We start from the raw sequence: 26,065 nt of genomic DNA on the forward strand, positions 1-26,065 counted from the left end.
CAAGAATGTAGCAGGACAAAAATGGGAGGGACTTTTCTCCAGGTTTCTCTCTCTCAATAAATAACTGCATTGTGAGAGAAAAAGTGATAGATTCTTGCTCAATTGTTACTCTGAAGAAAATACTTCATTTTAACAAAACCAATAAGAACTGGCAGATATCTAGCTCTATACTATGAATATGCTGCTACCCCATTTCATATCAGTTCTGCAATCTGCCACCCAGTCTTATCACATAAGCCAGGTGCCTAAACTCTCTCATTATCTTTCAAGCCCTCTTTATCAGTCTTCTTTCTACCCGACACAAACCTATGATATAGGGCTTCTATGCTGTTTCATTTTACTTGGGAAACTCCAGCTTTATCATTTTTATTAATTTGCGTATGTTATCCTCACAGGATTTCATATGAGTAGTGCATATATCACCCCATTTTTACAGTTGAGAGTTTAGATAGGTAACAATATGATCACCAGCCAAACCATTTCTTCTATTCCAACAAGAAATTTATGCTGGCCTACTTCTCTATGTGAAATATAATCTCATTTCTCACTTCTGTTAATCTTTTGCATATCTCATCATTCACTAGCATCCAATATTTATACTAATTATAATTAATATTAATCTATTTTTTATTGCATCATTGAATTTTTTCCCAGATTCATCAAAAATATTTATTAGGAATTTCCTAGGTAGAACAAACTGTGCTAGGCATTGGGGATATGACAAAATAAAAAAAAAAGAGGTTCCTGCCCTCATGGAGCCTCCATTCTCTTGGAAGTATAGAGTCTATGAAGAGAATAGTGAATCCAAGCCATTTTGAGGAGAGAAAGAGTACTAAACATCAGGAAGAATCAGAAGAGGTTTGTCAAAGAAGGACGTTAAGAGGCTAAGGTGATGGGGTTGTATGGATCCTTTGTCATATGATCCTACAGCTGAGCTATGCCTTAGTTGGTCAGGCCTCTTCATTGGTTCCAGTCCCTTCTGATTATATGGGCTGTTGGATGAAACATGAAGACAGGCATCATAGTCCAGGGAAATCAAGGGAGAACTGCATTCCTTGGAGGTGAAGAAAGGATTTTGTATGGAAGAGAAAACCATACTGACCTCCAGGTATCTTTCTAAAAGCCTTCCTCAAGCTGTTGGGTCAGGTGGCATTTTAGCCTTGTGGTCCCCAGAGATTGTGTCCCGTCATCCAGTCTTAACAAATGAATGGACACTCGGGTAAATTAGGATGGAGAGTGCTTTCATGAAGAGACCCGGACTAGAAAAGTCCTTTCCAATACTAAGACTGTGACAGAATTCAGAAAACTAACCTTTTCCACTATGATCACACCCTCTTCTAAAAGGATTAAGGGAAGAAACAGGGAGTGCCAATGTGTAAACATTTAAGTTGTCTTATCTGAACAGCACTCTGGCATTGACAGAAGACCTTTCCATGAGGACCTTCTGACAATCTGATCTGAGATATTCAGAATATGCAATCTAAAGACATGCCAACACATCTAGACAATTGATCTCCATTACTTCTGTGGGCATGGCCTCATTACACCCCTAAAAAGGACTGCCAGAAAGGTGGCCATTTAATAGCAAACACTTATTAGGAACCTACCTTGTGTCAAGCTCTGACATAAGCACTCAGGTAAAAAGAAAAGCAAAAAATAGTCCCTGCCCTCCAGGAGCTCCTGATCTAATGAGGGAAAAGAACACATAAGCTGAAAAGTAGGGATGAGGGAGAAATGGGGGATCCTAAAAAGAGGCAGGAAAGTATCAGCTGCTGCACTGGGTACATTCCCATAGAGAGGCCAGCAATCAAGTATTCAAAGACCACACTACTAGCTCATGGGATGACTTGGTTGGTTAGCATACTCAGGTCCAAGAACTCTTTAGAGACATTCTGACACCCCCAAGATGAAGACCATTTCTTGTTCTGTAGTTAAAAAGAAAGGCCTCTCTACCTTCTTCCTGAGAGAATAAAAGAAAAGAGAATGATGTATATATTCAGAGTATTTATAGCAACTCCTTTCATATTACAATATTGTAAGTCAGCACAAGAAATTAAATGGGATTTTTTGGAGTTTTGCACAAGCTACAGATTTCAAAAGGCAAGCAAATAACAGAAAAAGCTTATAAACTCAAATGCATGAAATATATGTATAACACATCCATATTTTCTCTTTTAATATAATAAAATCTTTTACTATAAACATTTTGTACTTCTCTGGTACCAGGAGAACACCAAAACCTTTACATGATTTTCCAGGTTGCAAGGGGATGACACTCCAGCAATCTGGAAAGGAGGCCTGTAGTCCCAGACTAGAAACCAAGAGGCTGTCCTCCTAGTGGGGAATAGTTTAAACCCCATGCTGTAAAAATGCAAAAAAAAAAATTTACTAGCTATTGTGAAAATGAAAAAATGGCCAGTTTCAGAAGAAATTGGACAGATCTCTATGAAATGGTAGGCACTGAATTGAGTACAACCAGAAATATATACAGCAACACCGAAAATTTAGAAGACTGATCAATAGGATAGACCATAATTCCAGAGGACTCAAGCATGCCACCTGCCTCCTGCCAAAGAAGTGATGTACTTCAAATTAAGAATGAGACTTACATTTTGGGGGCATAGCCACTGTCGATTTGTTTTTCTGCACTTGACATTTTTAATGAAGGTTTTCTTTTTCAAATGACAGGAATAGCAGAGAACAAAAAATTTAAAAAGCATGACTGGTAGAAGATAGATTGTCCAATGCATTTAGCAAACAAGCCATTATAACCAATTAGGATCTATATTGGAATGCAAGGATGCCTGAATACCAAGTAAGAGTCAACAAATCATATAAAAGATTCCCCTACCCCCACCTAAAAGACTTCAGAAAAAAATATAAAGGCTTGTATGGACTGATGAAAGCAAAGGGAGAAAGCAGGGAGCAAGTTGTAGAATATTTTAAAGGGAAACAACTTTGAAAGACTAACTCTTAACAAAATGGAACCACTTACACCAACTGTTTCCACAAAGCTCTAGATAGTGGTGAGGGATCCAAGGGGTAAACAGACTTGGAGACTAATGTAGAAATTTGTTTTAAATATTCATACCTTAATAGTTTGGTTTCCCTTGCTTTCTCAATGTGGAAGGGAGAGGAAAATGGAATGCATAGTATTCAGAGCTGCAAATTAAGAAAAATTGAATTGTTAAAAAAGAATTACTTGGCCTGGGAGAGATGGTATCCAACCCTATTCTCAACAGCACTCATGGCATACAGAAGACCTTTAGATAATGCTATATTACAGAAGAATCTTTCATTATGGCTAAGTAAACTTCCTTTTGCTGGGTATTTAAAAAGATTTCACTCCTACAGTTTCCTTTCAATAAGATTTTAGAATAAGTATCTTAAGAGATGGATTCCAAACTGGAGACAGCTTGAGGAGTATAAGATGTGCAGAAATCCTGAATTATGTTGCGGCTAAATGGTGAATAGAGAATTCCTTGGGCAACATTGAAAGGAAAGTATTTGTAAAGTCCTCTACAACCCCCAGAATATTATGTGAGTACTAGCTGATATTGTTCATGGGGAAAAAGTGACTATCAAATGTATCGGTCAGATCCCTTGCTTTTATTGAAAGAAACTTGATAGTTATTTGGACAGTGAAGAACCGAGGTAATATCATATGATCAAATATAAGTTGTTTTATGTTCTGCTGGTGTTTGAATAGACCTCTGGGGAGAGCATCAATATAGCTGTGCTTATTTTAGTTACCCTGTCAACAGCTTTAGTCAATGCATTTCTTTTGTGTGTAAGAAAGATATACTTATCCCATATATATATATATATATATAAGCAACGAGCTAAAACAAGGACTATGGGGGAAACGAAGCACTTTGTCCTGGCCAATAAGCCTTGTAAAACCCAACCCAGATAAGAAAAATGGTTGCAACTGGATCACCTAGCAAAATTCTGTTCTCTATTTGGAAAGATTAGATGGTCTTTTTCACAGCCACACCCCACTTGCCACTATGAATGGAGAGTGAATACATACCTGAGGCTCAGGATCTGTCCACGCTCCTTTGGTAAAAAACCCCTGGCAAAATCCAGACATATCTGCTTATGTGTCACACGGGATTAATTTTCACTCTTATTTTTGCAAAATTCCATTAAATGTTTAGGAGCATTAAAAGAGTATCAAAATAAGAGGGTAGATAAGTGAACCCCCTCTAAATTTGGAAATGATCAAATAAAATATTATTAAAAAAAAATTAAGACCACGTGAGAGTTCTCCTGCCAGTTCACCTCACACCACCTCCACCAAATGCATTCACAAGAAGAGAGAGTGAGAGATGGAGCTACACAAAACTTATATCCTTCCCACATCAGCACCTAATGTGAGAAGGAAAGTAGGATGCTGGGAAATGAAGTCCTGTGGAGTAGTTTCTAATTACACAATTTCTAAAAGTGGAAAAGGATTTCTTAAGTGCTGTTTAGTTCTTCAATGAAAGGTCTCAAGTGAAAGTTGGAATACCAATTGCTATTTAGCATTACAGCTGACCAAGGCTAGCCTTCCCAGATCATAAATCTGTGAGGAACATCAAGAAAAGAACCTTGCTGGGAGGTGGAGTCCAGATGTCAGCATAGAGGAAGCAAAAGTTCAGACCTCTGAAAATACTTCCTCACTGATTAAAACATAAATGCTTCTAGGGGACTGAAAAGCAAATCTAACAATAGGCCAGAGCTAGGGAACCCTCCTCCTGGACCCAACTTAAAAGGTATGACCCACCAAAACCTGAATTCTAGAACCTGAATTCTAGTAGGTTTAAGGGAAAGGAAAAAGGTAGGTCCCAGGACCCCTCCCCCAATTGCAGTATTGAGCCTCCAGCACTGACTGGAATCCCTGGGCCAGCAAGAGTGCTAGTCTAGAGGGAGTATCTTACTTGCACAGCTATGCCTGGCTCAGGGTTTTGAACACAGGCAACATAGAGGAAGTTGGGGGAGAAGCTCAGAGAAGGCAGTCCAATCACAGACACTCCATATTGCCCACCCCCTTTCCTGAGGGTTTGGCCTCAGGGCAAGTAGTCTTCCAAATTTTAAAAAAAGTGGCCATTTTTCTACACACAGAACTAAAGTACAATGATACTTGAAACTGTATGATTAGCAGCAGTCTAATGGTGGTAAAATTACCTGCAACTACAACCTTTTATTTTACTCACATCACAAACAACATCATAGTCACTGACAAATTTCATCTGGATTTGGGTATTTAAGAAAAGAAATCCAAGTTAATTTTTCCCCATTCATTGTAGTCTGAAGACTCTCCTACATTCAGTACATTTACTAAATGTTACTAAATGTAGACCTCTGGGTTGTCCTAAGTCAAGCTTGATCCACCATTGGCACATGTGAGACGCAGGAAGTGAGGTAGATAACAGACTCGGGAGTTCTCCTGACTTCCTGTGGAGAGGGCTAGGGTTCAGTTTGATCCTAGAGCTTGAGCTTGGAGGAGCCCCACAGACAGCTTTCCTTCAGACCAGTCATGTGAATGATAAGGACTGACCCCTTCCTTTGCCTTCACTTTCCAAGGCCTTAACGCCCACTTTGGCTCAGCCTGAGTCAGAGTGGCTCCGAGTTAAACTCTTTTTCTTCTCTCCCTCTCTCTCTCCCTCTAATATTTTCTTCCTCCTGTTGTAATTAAATCACCATAAAAATTTGGCAGCTGACTTGGATATTTTATTATTTGGGATTTCCCTTGGCAACCATTTATATTTATATTTTTTCAGTCTCGACCAACATATTCACCCTTTACACTCCTTGTCTCTGAGTGTTTATTCCATTGTCACACTCAATCTCTCTCTCCTCTATTCATTTTCCCTCACTTTCCAATCTTTATCAGGTGTCCACCTATTAAAATACAGAGCTGGTAATCATAACTCTGAATGTAAATGGAATGAATGCACCCATATAACACAAGCAAATACCAGAGTGGATTAGAAACTAAAATTCTACCATATGTTGTCTACAAGAAACACACATGAGGGAGATATACAGATAGGGTAAAAGTAAGCAGATGGAGCCAAATCTATTGGGCATCAACTGAGAAAAAGAAAGCAGGAGTCACAATCATGATATCTCGCAATGTCAAAGTTAAAATAGATCTGATTAAAAGAGATAGGGAAGATAATTATATTCTGATCAAAAGTAGTATAGACAATGAGGAAATATCAGTTTGGGGAGGTATTTTGTTGGAGGGACACTCATAGGTTATTTTTTAACCATCACTTGCATCTCCAAAATGCAAAATTGACAACCAACTGGAGAATTGAAGAGCAATCTTCATCATAAAAGGGATAGGAAAGAAGATACCGTGGATAATTGGGATTGTCTCAAATAATTGTACTATATAATGTTTGTATCTGCCACACATCTAAAATACTCTACTTTGATTTCTAATTTGTTCTTGTCTTGTCCTGGTACAAATAAAAAGATATGCTAGTGCATCACATGAAAATTAATCAAGGTACATCTCACAGAACTATATGGTTCTGAACTCTGCCCTACTCCTAAATCAAAGAATGGTGATGATGCACAGGCTGTCACCTTTACACAGATCCATTAATACCCATAGGGAAGAGACCAACCACTTTTGTGTAGTTTTCAATTCAGGAACCCATTTGGGGGAAAGTTTGGAAGACAATTATTGCCTCCTCATTTAGCAGTGAGATATGACCTCTGCAGTCTATCAGGATTTTGCAGTAACTACTAGGACTCAAGCATTGTCTTCTATGTGTTTGAGGAATTCCACTTTTGGGAACCAAGATATTGAAGTAAGAAAAAATAACACTTAGAGTGTGCCAAAAGTAATCTCCAAACAACTAAAAAAAAATGCTAGGAATTTGAATTATAGAGCAGCAAGCTCAAGAAAAGGAGGAGATGAAATAGTTTTTCCATGCAAGACAGCATAGAAGGTCAAGAGTGAAGGTCACACTGAGGTAGGTGGGAATTGTGATCCAGATCAGAAGGTGTTTGGGCAAGTCGGGATTTGGGACAGCAATTATAGCTCAAACTAGAGTAGGCAGCATCTGGGCTAAACAGCTGCAGGCCTTCCCACAGCAGGCCAGTCAAGTCACCACAGCCAAAACACATTGCAGCCCCAAGTAAAAGAAGCATGACACAGTACTATCCCTTCTACCCCAGAAACTAAGCTGAACTTTTACGTATAAGCCAAAATCAAGAAATATACTAAAAATGAGGAAAAAATAGAGGGGAATAAAACAAACCTCTTTAGAAAGCGTCTTTAGGGAAAGGGACAATCAAAATACAAACTCAGAAGAGTACAACAATGCCAAAATAGAAACATGTGAGGTCTCAAAATATGAAAATTTCAGGTCCAAAGAGAACTTCTAAAAACACTTTAAAGATATTTTAAAAAACAAGTAAGAACCAGAAGAAAAAATTAGGAAAAGAAATGAAAGAGAATAGCTTTGTAAAAGATACAAAAAATCACTGAAAAAAGCTAAAATTGGGAAAATGGAAAAGGTGCAAAAGCTCAATGAGAAAAATAATTCCTTAAAATTATAATTGGGCAACTAGAAGCTAATGACTCCATAAGATTAAAAAAAATGAAAATAAAATGAAAAAGTAGAATAAACTCACTCCTCACTGGAAAAACAATTGATATGGAATATAGATCCAGGAGACAATCTAAGAATTTTTGGAGAAACTGAAAGTCATGATAAAAAAAAGTGTCTGAACACCATATTATAAAAAATGTTCAAGGAGAACTGTCCTAATATTCTTGAATGAGAGAAATTTAAAGGATCCACCATTCCCATCTTGCAGTTCCAAAATAAAAACTCCCAGGAGTATGGTATCCAAATTCCAGAATTCTCAGACCAGCAAAAAAATACTGATGGCACACACAAAAAGAAATATTTAAAATATCATGGAACCACTCAAAATCATTCAAGGCCTAGTACCTTCTAAATTAAAGGATTAGAGGACTTGAAAAGTATTCTGCAAGGCAAATATTTTAGGATTGCAACAAATAATCACTTATTCAGAGATTTTGAGCAAAATCCTTGAAGGGAAAGAATGGATATTTCATGAAATAGAAAATTTTAAAACATTCCTGATTTTAAAAAAAACAAACTATAATTGAACAGAAAATTTAATGATCAAGTTTTCCACTGAAGTATAAATAAACAGAAAAATTCAAAGGATTCAATAAGACTAAATATTTTGATTATTATTTGGAAAGTTGCTATCTCTTCCATATCAAAATTATCTGAAGAACTTTCATTATTAGGAGAGGAGTGTTTAAGACAGAAACCATGGAATTGAATAAGATGAGATCTTATGCATGAAAAAAAGTCAACTAAGGGTAGGCAAGAGGAATACCCTGGGAGATAAAGGAGAGCTAGAAGCCAGTAAATTCTCACATGAGGAGATAAGAATTAAAACAATAGAGGAGAAGATGAGATCAATTCATAGTAGGCAATGCTTGAATCTTGCACTCCTTGGATTTGGCTCAAAGAGGGAATAGCATCCACACTCAGTTAGGTCTAGAAGTTTCTTACCTATTGGGATATAGGAGGGGAGGGTAATAAGAAATGAGGGAAGGGTAAATTAGGGGAGGTAGTAATCAGACAATACATTTGTTCCCTATCCAGATGTAAAATACCTGTTGCTCACCTTGCCCCTTTTCCTCCTCACTCCCCTGATTTTTCTTTTCATCCAAAGTAATGAAAAAATTTGACAAATCAAAAGCATTCCTAGTTTTTTTTTTATTTTCTTGAGAATCGAAGAGAAATGTAATCCCCACCATTAATTAAAGCTAAGACAAACTAGGCTATATCCAACTCAATGTTCTGTTTATCAATTCATAGAAAATCTAGTGTTATATTATATTAAAAGAAAGAAATATGCCTATTGTCTAACGTATTGGGAAAGTGATGATATTGTCTCATTATATACACATATATACATATATATATATATATATATATATATACATACATACATACACACACACAGATAAACTGAGATTGTGAGAACTGGGAATGAAGAAATAAAACATAGAAGATACCATAATAGTCTTCGCTTGTATTCTACAAAGAATGATACTTTCACTACTTACTCCTTAGGCACTTATTCCCTGTGGCTTTTAGAATGACACTCTATAATTGCTTATCATAAAGCTTTAGAGTGATCTTTGGGAGGCAGAGTGAAATTGTTAGTACCCTACTTGGGGAGGAGAGGAGAAAAGCAAAGTACCTTGTATTGATTATATTGTGGGTGGTTTAAGGGACCCGTTGCCTTCAAAGAATTCTCAATAGAAAAGAAGTCTTGGGAAAATTTAGGTAAGAAAAAAAATTGACACAAAAATTAAACAAATGAAATAGTGATGGTTCAGCTTTAGACTTTTATCCAGATGTTTTCTACTAAGATCATAAACAACAAACCTTTCTAGCTCTGTATAAGAATGACAACAAATTGGAGCTAAACGATGTTCAGATATTCAACTATGTCTGAAATCTAGCCTCATCCTAATTCCTTCTGAAGCTTTGGGGAAATCTTTCCTGGGACATCCAGTTATTCCACACTTAGTTCCCCAGGTTATCTAATTGCTAACATACAGTAGCATGATTTCATTGAGTACACATGGGGCCACAACTTATGTTCCCAGTATCCCCCTTGCTCCAGGCAAATGCAGGACAATGCCAACAATATGTAACAGGAAGAAAAAAAGATACAGTATGCGATTTTGCATTTCTAGTATACACTATGAAGATCCACAGTGTCATGTAAAATCTAGGAGATAGTGTACCCAAGGGAACCATTTGAATGTTGGGCTTTCAGTCGTCTATTAGACCTCCATAAATAACATTAAAATGTCTTATTGAAACATGGACACTAGGGAAGCCACCGAGAGGATATCAAGAATTAAAAGAAAACACCTTCTGTTTTAGAATTGATATTATAGATTGATTCCAAGGCAGAAGAGAGTAAAGGGCAGGTAATTGAAGTCAAAATATCATGCCCAGGGTCATATACCTAGGAAGTATCTGAGGCCAGATTTGAACCCATTACCTACTGTCTGCAGACCTAGTGCTCTATCCACTGAGTAATCTAGCCTCCTACCAGCAATTTCAATGAAAGATATCTTAACTATCACTAGGCAGCTCCACAGTTATACCCATGTCTGTTGTCCCCCAAACCATTAAAGATGATTGCTGTTCCTGATATGATCCAAGACAAATTCATGGTAACTTTCTATATCAGGAGCTGTGCATAGAATGCTTTAAGTCATTTACAGGCGTCAGAAAGAATAGGGTTAGGATATCAGCAAGAAACAGCAGTCCATCCCCAGTCAGTGCAAGAACATTAGGCTGTATTTCATCTAACCCACTGACAAGTCATCTCTGCTTTAGCCCTTCACTGCATCCCTCCCACAGCTGGAGATCACACTGGTTCTAGAAAAAATTCAAGAGAGACTTTAAAAATCTAAAGATTGAGTGTTGGTCTATGTAGCCTCATGCCCCAACTACCATTTCTTTAAATACACATTTGACTTCATATATAGCTTATGTGTAAGACTTGAAATTGGTGAAAAGACTTATGTGGTGACAAGAGATCTTCCCAGTCCTTTGGGCAGAAATTTCAAAGAGCAGACATTGAGTCAAGATATTCTCCTTGGTTAAGATTTCATTGTGAACCCCAGTAGAAAACTCCAAGTTGTGTGTATTCTAGCATCTAATTTCATCTGTATGGCTTCCCCAATTACTGTTGTACTACTTGCTTGATAAATGTTTGCCCATGCTCCAGTTTTCTGTTTAGTGGCAAAGAAACTAAGATGGCAGAGTCACCTAATTGTGCCCTTTCCAAGTCCGGGACAGGACTACTTCCTGCCTGAAGCAACCAGGTATTGTGGCTTTTTTCTAACCCCACTCTCTCAAAAGGTATTGGATCTCAAAAGTCTGAAAATATGTCATGTGTAAAAAATAATCTGAATCCAGTATTCCTCTCAGCGACTGGGCAACAAAAGAGTGAGCACCAGCCCGAGGCTTCTTCTCCTGGATCTCCACATAAATGAACATTGAAGTCTTCCTTGGAGTTATAAAATGTAGCATTCATACTATACCTAAATAAAATCCCCCACAGCATGGGCCATCCTGTGTCCCTATAGCTTGGGTTTTTTATATCAAACAATAAACGATGAGACATAAAATCATAGATGATTTGAAACAATAAGAAGGCTAAGACCACCAGTCAATCCATTTGTGTCACTTAGTAGCCTCTCTTGCTTCCTATCTCCATGAGAAGAATACTTCCTGGAAGAGAGAGTTATTCCAGCCTGCTATAAAAAGATAGAGACTAGGCACATGCTTGTGTGGTTTCTCAAAATTAATGGTTGTGATGCCAATTTTCACTAAAAAATCTTGATTATAAATACGTTCAGGAATGATACTAAAGCAGCATAATATATTATGGTAAAATCTTATCTCAAACTTAGAGAGGAAAAACAGTACAAAGCCAATCCAGTCTCCTAAGCATTTTCCTGGTCTGTCAAAGGGAGTTAATGTTATTTGGAACACTTTGGGATTCAGATTCATGTCTTCCAGTTGTATGTCCTACTCTCTGACCACAAAGCAGGACACATCTCAGTTCAAAGGGATGATTTCTTCTATGTTATAGCAAAGATATCAAGGAAAATTTTATCTAGAATTGTTCTCACCATTCTAAAAGAAAATCTGAAATTTCATGTGAAATTCAGAATATAGAAGTGATCTAACTTGTCTAAAATATAATTGTGTGCTACTTTTAATAATTTTTATAATTGTGTTTTCTTTCCTGATAGAGGCAATAAAGTGCTTTACTTATACTAAATGATTGCATAGACTAAGAAACCATCTCTAAATCAGATATGCTGTTGAAGATGCTTTGAATAGTATTGAGGACTAAAGAAAAGACAAATGCTGATAAAATAGAATGAAGGAGTAAATCCAAAACCAAAATAATTATGTCTAGACATGGACTTGGAGGGTGCAGCTGCCTTGCTCAGTGGATTGAGAGCCACACCCAGAGATGGGAGGTCCTGGGTTCAAATCTGTCCTCAGATACTCCCTAGCTATGTGACTCTGGGCAAGTCACTTAACCCCCATTGCTAGCCATTACCACTCTTCTGCCTTGGAACCAAACACCAGGATTGATTCCAAGACTGAAGGTAAAGGTTTTATTTTTTAATATGGACTTGGGAAAATTCTAATAACTAGCATTTCCATACAGCTTTAAAGTTTGCATCGCACCTTTAGACATCCCATTTGAACCTCAACAAAGTCCAGCTCCAGAATTGAGTCACAAGATAATCAGTGTGGTTCTCTCCATTCCCAGTTAACTACTTGCTGTCCTCATTGCCTCATAGGTGACAACTTTTTCTGGAAAGGGTTCTATGCTAATCTGTGGGATTCTCTAGCCCCTTGTGGGCAAGAAAAGCCAGCCTTGAATTTATTCCTGTTAGACTCAGTGCTGAGGAGGCTTTACTAAACATGTGAACGTGGGGTATTTAGTCTGTCTCCAAGGACAAAAGTCATGAAATGTATAATTATTGGAAAGGTTTCCTGATTCAGATGGTTGTTGATAGTTTAGTTACCCATGAGGATTGGGCAGTGGGCTAAAGAGATTACTCTGCATCCCTTTTCCAACTTGGGCCATTAATACTTGTAGCAGTCCACAATGCACTAGGGAAATAACTGATCTGTAAAGATTGTCTTAGGAGAGAACATACTCAGTCCTGCAAGAAAGGCATTGACCTTTGATCTCAGCATTCCAGAGGTTTAGGCGGGAAACCAGGTTTCTTTGTTCTCACCAGGCTGAGAAAACTCTGCCCAGATCTTGTCAGGATTTACATCTGTACCAATGACAATCCACTATGTCTCCAATTAATATGCATTAGGTATTTTTGCATATGAATATTAATAAAAGATGAGCCACACAGGACCAGCCCACTCACTTTCCTTTCTTCCTTCCTTCCTTTCACTCCTTCCACTTATCTCTCTTGGAGCTCAGCCTCCAGCCAGGCTCTGCTTTTCTTAGGTAGTTTCTTTTGTCTCTCTAAGGCACCTTTCCTGCTCTAACCCCCAAACAGGAGCTGTAACAGTCCATACTTAAAGCAAGGCTTTATGGGACTGGCTTTCCTCTTTAGGGATCTCCGAACACAGTTCTGATTCCCATGGGTTGTTTTATAGTCACCTCATGGTCTCCTGTCCTTGGGACATGAGGGGCTGGCTGAGCTATCTGTGCCGCTCAATTATCACTTATGATTCAGTGTCTGACTCTTTCTTCCATCCCTCCCAACTTCAGATCCTTTCCCCCAAGCGATAAACTCCTATCTTTCCTTTCTTGGGGGGACTGCTGGCTGTCTTCCTCAATACTCAGCAGCACTACAGAGAATCATTGTCTCTTGCTTACTGGTAGGATTGGGGAAGAGAAGAGCTGGTCTCTTCCTTCTGATTTGCCTCTGAACATACAAAGTATTCTTTCCCCTTCCAAACCTACTGACTTTTGAAGGCTTGCAGTGATTCTCATCAGCCTCCAATACATGAGAGAGGACTAGATTTTAAGCTGAACTCTGTTACAGTCATCCCAGAATGATCAAGGGGGCCAACAGGGGAAGCAGCCATAGGAGTTTACCCTGACAGAGACTCACCAAGTCAGCTGTTCAGGAGACAACCTTGAAATGTTAAATGTTTGTCTTGGCATGCTTGCTGTGCTAGCACCAGGCCTACTAGAGACATACGAGGTCTCTACAATTCTCCTCCAGGAAAATAGTCAGAAAAGACTCAAAGGCCAGAAGAGTGGAAGGAAAGGGCTTTACCCAGCACCACACAAGTCCTTAGGCTGAAAAACACCAACTCTTTCCATCTAAAGCAAAGCCCATGCAGTCCTCCAAATTCTGTCACCCCCAAATATTGAATTTTTTTTTTTTCAGAAAACCTGGACATCTTGGGCTGAGGCAGAAGAGTGAGGCCAGGTTCTTCCTGTGCTCTTCTAGCTGAATCAAGTTCCTGGGGGGTGGTCAATGGCAAACCTTGGCCCAACAGAGCCATCCTGTTTGACACTTTTAAAGGGAACACTTTGGTCTCTCTGAGTTTACACTTGGGAAAGGGAATCCTTTCTTTCCTATGTCTATTCTCAGTTAATACTAACAAAAGTAGCCCTGCTTACATCGTGAAGAAGGGATCAACTTTCCTTTGTCTACTTTTGAATTGAATCAACAAAAGATTGAAGACCCTCCCTAATCCTGGGTGAGAAGCTAGCAAGGTATTAGAGAAATCCCAAGTCACTTACTTAGAGCTGCACCCTATTAAGTCAGTCCCAAACTTGTGAATCCTCTGAGCAGAGTTCACACCTTCAGAAACCCAGGCAGCCAGGAAGGTGTGAACTTTCTTGATGAGTAGCCACCCCTCCAGAAGGGGAGAACTGGTTCCCACAAGCACTGCCCTCTGGGCAGGGCTAGACAGTTTGAAAACTGTGATTGGCCCCTGTGAAGAGGGGCGGGGACAAAAAAGCACCATAAAAAGCCAAGGATCCTGGGACTTGAGTCACTCTTGTGGAGATACTCTCCTGACTAGAGAGGGAGAGGGCCTTAGAGGGAGCTTGCCTGAAGCCTGAAGCCTGAAGCCTGAAGCCTGAAGCCTGAAGCCTGAAGCCTGAAGCCTGAAGCCTGAAGCCTGAAGCCTGAAGCCTGAAGCCTGAAGCCTGAAGCCTGAAGCCTGAAGCCTGAAGCCTGAAGCCTGAAGCCTGAAGCCTGAAGCCTGGAGCTCTGTTTCAATTTGGACTTTGACTCCTGGACTACTTTGTTGGGTGATTGAAAGGCTGACTCCTTTCCTAGTTTCTGGAGACACCTAGCTTCCATCTTGGAGGAGGCCACATGATTAATTCTCTCATCCAGGAAGGCCAATAGTGAGCAATTTCTGCCTGGATTAAGACAGGATAAATAACTTTTCTATCTTCTTCACATTTTTCTACTTTAATGTTTCCTCTATTTTGTAAAGAAATTTTTGACTTGAGATAGAATATCGGCAACAACATAATTTCATAAAATTATTGATTAACTGCTAATTTTCACCTTTATAGAGACATTATATACTTTAAGAATATATTGCTAAAGAAGGACCCTGAAGAAGCCAAAGAAGCATTTCTAGGTGAGGCAGAAGCTCGGGGGTGCCAGCGGTAGCACAGTTGTCAGCGAGGTCCCTTTGAAGCCCCCCAGAGAGTTTGCCACCATGTCGCTGTCCCATCTCTACCGAGAGGGTAAAGGAGCCATTGATGAGGAAGAAGATGAGATGGAGAACTTTGAGATCACTGATTGGGACCTCCAGAATGAATTCAACCCAAACCGGCAATATCATTGGCAGACCAAGGAGGAGGCCACATATGGAGTATGGGCTGAGCATGAACGGGAAGATGAGCAGCCCGGTTATGGAGGCAAACGCTCCCGAGACTTTTTGGCTCCTGTAAATTTCATTAGTGCTGGCCTGAAGAAAGCAGACGAGGAGGATTCCAATGAGGACAAGAAGCCTATTAAGCAGCTGGATTTTCCTAAAGATTTTGGCCCAAAGAAGTTACAAACAGGTGGCAATTTTAAACCCAGCCAGAAAGGCTGGGTGGGAGGAGCCAAATCTTTCACAGGCTTGGGCAGCTGGGAAAGGCACACCAAAGGAATTGGGCAGAAGCTTTTGCAGAAGATGGGTTATGTTCCAGGGAAGGGGCTTGGGAAGAAGGCACAAGGTATCATTCATCCAATTGAAGCTAAGGGGAGAAAAGGCCAGGCTGCTGGGGGAGCCTCTGGCTCAGAAGGGACCGCTCAGTCAGTGCAAGATTTCCCTGGGCTTGACTCCCAAGAAGAGGAGGTTCAGAAGGAGCTCAGCCAGGGGTGGAAAGACCTGAGTGGGGGCAGGAAGAAACCAAAATACTCCTCTCAGACAGTTGAAGAATTGAAGGCAAAGGGTAGAATTGGAAAGAAACTCTCTGCTCCCCAGAAGGAGCTTTCCCAGGTTAAGGTTATCGACATGACAGGCCGGGAACAAAAGGTCTATTACGGTTACAGCCAAATTAGCCACAAGCACAACATACCAGAGGATGGACTTCAGCAGCAGCAGCTGCCACTGTCTGGCAAAGATGCCAAGCCACAGGCCTTTGCCCTGCCTGAGCTGGAGCACAACCTCCAGTTGCTCATTGATATCACTGAGCAGGAGATCATTCAGAATGACCGGCAGCTGCAGGAGGAGTCAGACAAGGTCCACAATCTGTCCCACGAGCTGGGGAAAATGTCTGAGGTTCTGTCCCATGAAGAGACAGTGATCACCAACCTCAGGAAGGTCCTGGAGATGGTGGAGGAGTGTGAGAGAAGGACGCAGCCAGACTGCAGCGATCCTCTCACACTGGATGAGTGTGCCAGAATATTTGAGACTCTCCAAGAGAAGTACTATGAGGAATACCGCATGTCTGACCGCGTGGACCTGGCCGTGGCTATTGTCTACCCACTCGTGAAAGATTACTTCAAGGCCTGGGATCCCCTCAAGGACTGCACTTATGGCACTGGCATCATTGCCAAGTGGAAAAGCCTTTTGACCAATGATCAGATCCTGTCTCATGGGGGCCAAGATCTTGCAGCAGATGCTTTCCACAGGATGATCTGGGAAATATGGATGCCTTTTGTTCGAAATACTGTACCTCAGTGGCAGCCGAGGAACTGTGACCCAATGGTGGACTTTTTGGATAGCTGGGTCCATATTATTCCTGTGTGGATCCTGGATCACATACTGGACCAGCTCATCTTCCCCAAACTGCAAAAGGAGGTTGAAAGCTGGAACCCTCTGACGGACATGGTTCCCATCCACTCATGGATACATCCCTGGCTTCCCCTTATGCAGTCTCCCTTAGAGCCTTTGTACTCTCTGATCCGGAACAAGTTATCCAGGGCTCTGCAGAAATGGCATCCCAGGGATTCCTCAGCCAAGCTTATCCTGCAGCCCTGGAAGGATGTGTTTACCCCTGGCTCCTGGGAGGCCTTCATGGTCAAAAATATTGTGCCCAAATTAGGAATGTGTCTTAATGAATTCATCATTAACCCTCACCAGCAGCACATGGATGCTTTCTATTGGGTGATTGACTGGGAAGGAATGATCTCAGTTTCCAGCCTAGTAGGACTCCTCAAGAAGCATTTCTTTCCTCAGTGGCTTCACGTTCTCTGCTCCTGGCTCAGTAATAGTCCAAATTATGAAGAGATCACCAAATGGTATTTGGGCTGGAAGTCCATGTTTACAGACCAGGTTTTGGCACATCCATCTATCAAGGACAAATTTAATGAAGCACTTGATATCATGAACAGGGCTGTTTCTTCCAATGTCGGGGCATATATGCAGCCAGGAGCTCGGGAGAACATTGCCTATCTTACTCACACAGAGAGGAGGAAAGGCTTCCAGTATGAGGCCATGCAGCACTGCCGAGAAGCAGAGAACATGGCTCAGAGGGGCATAGGCATGGCAGCCAGCTCTGTGCCTATGAACTTCAAAGACCTCATTCAAACAAAGGCTGAAGAACATAACATTGTTTTCCTGCCTGTTGTTGGGAAAAGGCATGAAGGGAAACAACTCTACACTTTTGGGCGGATTGTAGTCTACATTGACCAGGGTGTTCTGTTTGTGCAAGGGGCAAAGACTTGGGTGCCAACATCCCTCCAAAGTCTGATCGATATGGCAAAGTAGGGAGTGACTTCTGAGTTGTAAAAAGGATGTATTAAAGACTTTTTTAAAAAATGAAAAAAAAGAATATATTGCTAAAGAATAGAGAAACAAGATGGCCACACCAATCCCTATTGTGGGATTTCTGGAGCAGGATGCTGTAAGGAGGAAGGAGAAGCTCAAGGTGCTTAGAGAAAAGAGCAGGCACAAGAATAAGGAAGATGAAGAACCAAAAAATAAATACTTCAAAGAAGACAAAAGAGGAGGAGGTGAGAGGCATCTAGAACTCAAATTTCAGAACTATGTCCCTGAAGATGAAGAGCTCAAGGAGTGGAAGGTGCCTCAGGCTAAACCAGCTTCAGTTAAAAAGAAACGGAATATTAACGATATTTTATAGATGAATTTCTTTACCCCAGATTCTGAGGGAAATTCAAAAAAGCTTTGAGCTATATTTCCAAGCTCAAGATCCAAGCTTCTACTGGGGTAAATTAAGGCCCTGCCCACCCCGGCGGTCTGTCTCTCACCCATCTGGCCTCCGACCCAGACAGCTCATCACCCAGATCCTTGGAGCAGATCACTCAGGACTCATTTTGACCAGCTGCTAACAGTATTGGTCACGTGGGCTGAGGGGAGAGAGGAGAGGGAAAGGAGAACTGGCAATTTTCCCTTAGGCTAAGCCTCCAAGTGGACGGGGGTATTGACTCCACGTGGGGGGCCTGGACTCCACGTGGACTGGGGCAGGAGGAGGTATCAGAGCAGGGGAGAGAGAAAAGGGAGAGGAGAAGAAACAGATTTTTCAAACAGAAACTTAATAGCAATGGGCTGTTTAAAAGGATACCTTTTGACTCTTCTGGTAATTTCATTGATTTCACCTGCATGCCAGAAGAAAGATTCAGCCCAAAGATTCAACTTTGGGGAGTCAAATGGGTGGCTCAGCAAACTGATAGCCAGACATAAAGACATGCAGTCCTGGGTTAAAATCTGGCCTCAGATACTTCCCAGCTATGGGGCCCTGAGCAGACCCCTTAACCCCCATTGCCTAGCCCTTACTAGTCTGCCTTCGGACAATAGACATTTAAATGGATAAACACACCTAAGGAACTTTAAAGACTAAAGGCTATATTCTAAGGCATTTCAGACTCCAATGGTTTATAAAAATCTCTGTATTCTATTGCATTTTTTGTTTAAGGTTTAACTTTGTGATTTTAAGTTCATATATTACTGGATTCAATATTATTCTCCTTGAACTGATGGTTGATTGAATTTATTTTGAATGTACTTAGTTTTAAAAATTCTGTTGTTTTCCCCCTATAACTATTGAACAAATATTATTGTGAATAAACCCATATATGAAAAAACAGCTTTTTTCTATTTTGCCGAGGATAGATGGACTTCATCAGAACTGGTTATAATTGTATAACAACCTTTGGAAAATTTAATGTGCTAAATATCTCAAATGATTTTAAGGGTTCTTTAAAATATGATTTTTGTAATTTTTTTTTAACAGTCTCTGGTTATTTTTGCCTACCGCTACTGCGAGGTAAGGCCAATAGTAGCTGAAGTGAAATACATTTTATAACCCCCAACCTTCCCACATTTCTAAATATGTGAATGGAAGTTGGGCAGTTAATCTCAGGGCATTTGTATCCCTATAAGCCTCCAAGAAAAAGGAGCATCCCTTTATTTATACTCTTCAGCTCACTATTTTACTTCTACCAGAATGATATATAGATTTCTTGATTAATTTCTTAACCCAAGATGAGTTTTACTTTGTTTAAAAATATGTTTATTACCAAGGTTGAAAGATTGCTACGTTTGTAAAAATTGTGACAAATATCCATCAATTCATAGGCTTTTAAATGTCATACAACTTATGTGAAATATGAAAGTATGTTTGTTTGCTATTGTAATTGATTGGGGCTATTGAGAATTTTGGGGATTTTGATAACTACATATTTGCACTACTGTATTTTTAAAAATGAAAAAATGTTACCTCTTTCAATTCATTTGCCTTCTACTCACAGTGATCATGGCCAGATATTAAGAGGAAATGGATCTCATTTTTGGTGAGAAAGCCTTGTATTTTATATTTTCTTAACTTGACACAAAGAGTCAATGATTATAAGCTATATTTTTAAAATTTTTAAGCTCTTTTATTATTATATTTTCTTGCATGTGCAATATACTATTTCAGTTTTTTTATATATTTTTCTCTCTTTTTTATATTTGAAGCACGTGTCACCAGTATTAAGATTTTCTTTAACCTTTTAATTTTCAGCACTACAAGTTTAAGATGCATTCACTCATGCATGCCCAAAAAAGCTAGAGACTATAAAAACGATGCCACTAATTATTTTAAAAATTATGGGACTTTGCTTAATGATTCTGTCTGATTCTAGGACAAGATATACACACAAGAGCCATTGCACAGAGCCAAAGAAAGGCCAATCCAGGATGGATTGATGCACGTCTAGGCCAATACAAAGGTCTTGAACCTAGTGTAAAGACTCAAGGTTACTATGTTTATCATTGCTAGACAGGCTTTCCTTGTGTCTACACTCACCCTGAAGATACTCACAGATCAGTAACCCCAAAACCTTGGCTCCTATGATCTGGTCCCTTTCTTTTCTGCCTCTCATAGTATGGTAACCTTTCTGTAGTTCTGGCTATTGACTGGGTAAATGCATCATTGCTTAGATCATTTTGATTGGGCCCTGATTGAAGGACCAGTTATAGATTTATTTTTCTTTCACTTGGAATTTTTACACATAAGACTTTGATAGTCTATATTTTCATTCAGAACTTTTTCATTTCTTTTGGATTTTTCTGATGTTTTTGTTCATTTCTCTTACCAATTGATTCATATACCTCATACCTCAGCCATGCATCCCTAAGTGATCCTGTATTTGTCAATCACCCTCTTAACGGGGGAAATGTAAAAAATATCATTATTTAAATTGCAAAGTTTAAATTCCTTTTAAGAAGAATTTTAGGTTAAGAAGATACTACCTCTCTGAATCCAGAACTGAACTGTTGGAGAAGCCACCATGAAGAAGCCTCCAGACCACAAGTTGCACAAAATTGAACTTTGGGTGTGGTTGATTGAACATTTATTTGTATGTATACTTTCATGCCAAAGGGGACTGCCCCCTAACTGGCTTTTTGTCAATGCGTCCAGCAATTATTGGTTTTATTCTTTTTTTCTCTCTCTTATCCTCAAATTATTGTAATCTTTAAATTGATTATGTTTTCATGATCCTTTGGAAAAATTTTTTTTCAAATGATCCAATGAAGGAATGTAAAAAATAGACTTGAATACAGGACTACAATCCCCACAAGCCTTTGCTCCACTTCCCCAAAATGCTTTGTAATCTCTCGGGAATTCTGAGGTGGACTGAGATCGAGGAAGGATTTAAGCTGGTGGCAAAGGTTTTTGGCTTTTCTTTTGGACTTCCATTTTGGAGCAGATGCATCTCTTCCGTGATGTGAGGTTATCTGGCCTAGGCCTCTGGCCTAGGCACGTGTTTTTTCTTATTCTGTATTTTCTTTAATCTTTAATCTTTAATAAACCTCTAAAAAATATAATACTCCTTGCAGAGAGAAACTAATTTCTACCTGCCTCAGTCTCCCCATATTCCTAAATTTTAATCTTTACAATTCAGATATGCTGCTGAAGATGCTTTGGATAGTATTGAGGACTAAAGAAAAGACAAATGCTGATAAAACAGAATGAAGGAGTAAAATCCAAACCAAAATACTTATATATAGACATGAACTTGGGAAATTCCTAATAACTAGCATTTCCATAGAAGATTAAAGTCTGTATAGCCTTCAGGCTAAAGTAGGGGAAAAAAAGGCATTCTGAAGCTTTAAACTAGGTAAGCCTAAGAAAAAGTAAAGGACTAGGAATTCAAACCAGATGCTTATTGTGTCAAGGGGTTCACTGACCAGACCTCTAGTCATCAGAAGTAAAAAAAGTTTCCTGGAGATGTGATTAATATATATCATAGGGATTCAGAGGCCTAAATTTCAGTGAAATTCCTATGATGCTCTCAGGTATCCTTAGTATATCACAAAACAGAAATATATATTCAGAGAAATCCAGAGGTATCAAAAAATATTCAATGAAAATTGCTTTCAATGCTTCAATAGCTTCACAGAAGAACAAAAATCTGAAAAGAGGATACAGTATTCTAGATGTTGCCATTGCAATTATTGGAACATCCTTCCAACCATGAGGTGCCCATGTTTACATTCATCAGCATATATCAGAGATGTGCTACTAATTTGTGTTCACACTGAACACATTCAAGTAACCTGTATAACAAAGGACATTTCCTCTTCAATGTTGGCTATATCACATGGCTATATCAGTAGAAACATGTGTTTTTGCCAAAAAAGGAATTAATTAACATTATAAAAAGTGTGGGAAGTCAACAAGGGACATGGCCATGGGTAGAAATGCTGACATCCCAAAAATCTTGGGAAAAGCATAAGCCAAACTAGAGTATTGGTCATTCATAGAAAAATGTAACATAACACAGGAGGAGTTAAATATCGCATATTTCCTCCTTTATTATCTCTGATTTACAAATTAAAGGGAGAAAAATGGAAGCTATCACCTATTGTACATCAAGATGCAATCTCTTGTCTTTGGTATTCTTGGAGTTAACACAAAGCTCAGAGCTATACTATAGAAGAGAAGAGGTAATTATTGGTGTACTTCAGAGAAATTCCCATCAGAAAACACTTAGAAGAGGAAGAAAACGGAAGGAATTTCTCTACTCACTAAACCTAAAAGCAAGCAGGCACCCAGATATCAGTCCCCTGCATGTTGAGTCTGTATCATATTAAGTTTTGGGGGGTATATTGGTGGGGAGACATTCACAGGTTATTTTTTAACCATCACTTGCATCTCCAAAATGCAAAATTGACAACCAATTAAAGAATTGAAGAGCAATCTCATCATGAAAAGGATAGGAAAGAAGATATCCTAGACAATCGGGCTTGTCTGAGATGATTGTACTATATAATGTTTGTGTCCTCCACACATCTAACATACTCCACTCTGATTTCTAGTTTGTTCTTGTCTTGTCCTGGTACAAATAAAAAGATATGCTAGTGCATCACATGAAAATTAATCAAGGTACATCTCTCAGAACTATATGGTTCTGAACTCTGCCCTACTCCTAAATCAAAGAATGGTGATGATGCACAGGCTGTCACCTTTACTTAGATGCCATTAATACCCATAGGGAAGAGACCAACCACTTTTGTGTAGTTTTCAATTCAGGGACCCATTTGGGTGAAAGTTTGGAAGACAATTATTGCCTCCTTATTCAGCAGTGAGATATGACCTCTGCAGTCTATCAGGATTTTGCAGTAACTACTAGGACTCAAGCATTGTCTTCTATGTGTTTGAGGACTTCCACTTTTGGGAGGCAAGTTAATGAAGTAAGAAAAGGAACATTTAGTGTGCCAAAAGTAATCTTCAAACAACTACAAAAAAAAAATGCGGAGAATTTGAATTGTAGAGCAGCAAACTCAACAAAAGGAGGAGGTGAAACAGTTTTTCCATGCAAGACAGAATAGAGGATCAATAGTGAAGATCACACTGTGGTAGGAGGGAAGTGTGATCCAGATCAGAAGGTGTCTGGGCAAGTCAGGATTTGGGACAGCAATTACAGCTCAATCTAGATCAGGCAATATCTGGGCTAAACAGCTGTAGGCCTCCCCTCAGTAGGCCAGTCAAATCACTACAGTCAAAGCACATTGCAGTAAAAGAAGCATGGCACAGTAGTATCCTCTGTACCTCAGACACTGTGCTTAACTTCTATATCTTAGTAAAATCATGAAATAGTCTAAAAATGAGCAAATGACAGAGGGGAACAAAACAAACCTTGTTAGAAAGCTACTGTAGGGAAAGCGAGGATCAAAATTCAAACTCAGAAGAGGACAATGATTCCAAAATACAAACATGTGAAGACTCAAAGTATGAAAGTGTCAGGTCCAAAAAGAACTTCTAAAAAAACTTTAAAAGATATTTTAAAAATACCTGAGAAGCAGAATTAAAAAATTACGAAAAGAAATTACAGAGGTGATAGCTTGGTAAAAGATACAAAAATTCACTGAGGAAAATCTAGAATTGGGCAAATGGAAAAGGTGCAAAAGCTCAATGAGGAAAATAATTTCTTAAAATTATAATTGGGTATTGTGTACACATGGGGCCACATAACTTATGTTCCCAGCATCCCCCTGGCTCCAGGCTAATACAAGACTATGGGAACAATATGTCACAGAAAGAAAAAAGACCCAGTAGGCTATTTTACATTTCTAGTATACACAATGAAGGTCCACAGTGTCATGTAAAGTCTAGGAGATAGTGGACCCAAGGGAACCATTTGAATGATAGGATCTCAGGCCTCTACTAGATCTCCATAAGTAGCATTAAAGATATCTTATTGAAAGATCAACTCTAGGGAAGATACCCAGAGGATATCAGGATTTAAAAACAAACAAACCACTTAGATTCTGTTTTAGAATCAATATTAAAGATTTATTCCAAGGCAGAATAGAGTAAAGGGCAGGTAATTGAAATCAAAATGTCATGCCCAGGGTCATATACATAGGAACTGAGGCCTAATTTGAACCCAATACCCACTGTCTGCAGGTCTAGTGCTCTATGAGTAATCTTTATCTCAGCTATCACCAGGCAGCTCCACAATTATACCCATGTCTGTTGGCCCCAAAACCATTAAAGCCGATTGCTGTTCCTTATATGATCCAAGACAAACTCATGGTAACTTTCTATGCCAGGAGCTGTGCATAGAATACTTTAAGTCATTTATAGGAGTCTCAGAGAAAAGGTTAGGATATCAGCAAGAAACAGCAGTCCATCCCCAGTCAGTGCAAGAACATTAGGCTGTATTTCATCTAACCCACTGACAAGTCATCTCTGCTTTAGCCCTTCTCTGTATCCCTCCCACAGCTGAAGATCACACTGGTTCTAGAAAAAATTCAAGAGAGACTTTACAAATATAAAGATTAAGCATTAGTATATGTAGCCTCATGCCCCAACTACCATTTCATGAAATACACATGTTTGACTTCATGTACAGCTTATGTGTAAGACTTGAAATTGGTGAAAAGACTTATGTGGCCACAATAGACCTTCCCAGTCCTTTGGGCAGAAATTACAAAGAGCAGACATTGAGTCAAGATATTCTCCTTGGTTGAGTTAAGATTTCATTGTGAACCCCAGTACAAAACTCCAAGTTGTCTGTATTTTAGCATCTAAGTGAGGCCAGGTTCTTCCTGTGCTCTTCTAGCTGAATCAAGTTCCTGGGGGGTGGTCAATGGCAAACCTTGGCCCAACAGAGCCATCCTGTTTGACACTTTTAAAGGGAACACTTTGGTCTCTCTGAATTTACACTTGTGAAAAGGAATCCTTTCTTCCCTTTGCCTCTTCTGAGTTAACCTAACTGAGGTAGCCCTGCTTACATTGTGAAGAAGGGATCAACTCTCCTTTGTCTACTTTGGAAGGGAATCAGCAAGAGATTGAAGACCCTCCCTAGTCCTGGGTGACAAGCTACCAAGGTAATGGAGAAGTCCCAAGTCACTTAGAGCTGCACCCTACTAAGTCAGTGCCAAACTTGTGCATCCTCTGAGCAGAGTTCACACCTTCAGAAACCTAGTCAGCCAGAAAGGTGTGAACCCTCTTGACGAATAGCCACCCCTCCAGAAGGGGAGAACTGGTTCACTCAAGCACTCAGTGCTAGACAGTTTGAAAACTGTGATTGGCCCCTGTGAAGAGGGGCAGGGACAAGAAAGCACCATAAAAAGCCAAGGATCCTGGGACTTGAGTCACTCTTGTGGAGATACTCTCCTGACTAGAGAGAGAGAAATAGAAAGAGAGAGAGAGAGAGAGAGGGAGAGGGAGAGGGAGAGGGAGAGGGAGAGGGAGAGGGAGAGGGAGAGGGAGAGGAAGAGGGAGAGGAAGAGGGAGAGGGAGAGGGCCTTAGAGGGAGCTTAGCTGAAACCTGAGGCTTGGAGCTCTATTTCAACTTGGACTTTGACTCCTGGTCTACTTTGTGCAGTGAGTGAAAGGCTGACTCCTCTCCCAGTTTCTGGAAATATAATATTGGTTACAACATAATTTTATAAAATTATTGGCCAACCACTCATTTTCATCTTTCCAGTATATATTATACACTTAACATATTGTTGGAAGCCAGACTGGTGGTCAGTCCTGTAGTCAAAGATGCCAAAGGTAAAAAGAAGCCGTAAAGCTCCTCTGGATGGCTGGGAACTTATTGAACCAACATTGGATGAATTAG

The 26,065-nt window shown here is 39.7% G+C and overlaps 1 protein-coding gene across 1 annotated transcript; it reads left to right on the forward strand.

Moving 5' to 3' along the window:
* Window positions 1-15,109: 15,109 nt before the first annotated feature.
* LOC100017285 (tuftelin-interacting protein 11-like) lies at window positions 15,110-17,808 on the forward strand. Its single transcript, XM_056824221.1, has one exon. It carries the CDS (start codon window positions 15,270-15,272, stop codon window positions 17,751-17,753), a length of 2,484 nt encoding a protein of 827 aa, XP_056680199.1. The 5' UTR covers window positions 15,110-15,269; the 3' UTR covers window positions 17,754-17,808.
* The last annotated feature ends 8,257 nt before the right edge of the window (window positions 17,809-26,065 follow it).

Source organism: Monodelphis domestica, chromosome 3, assembly GCF_027887165.1.
Source record: "Monodelphis domestica isolate mMonDom1 chromosome 3, mMonDom1.pri, whole genome shotgun sequence".
In the NCBI taxonomy this organism is placed as follows: Eukaryota; Metazoa; Chordata; class Mammalia; order Didelphimorphia; family Didelphidae; genus Monodelphis; species Monodelphis domestica.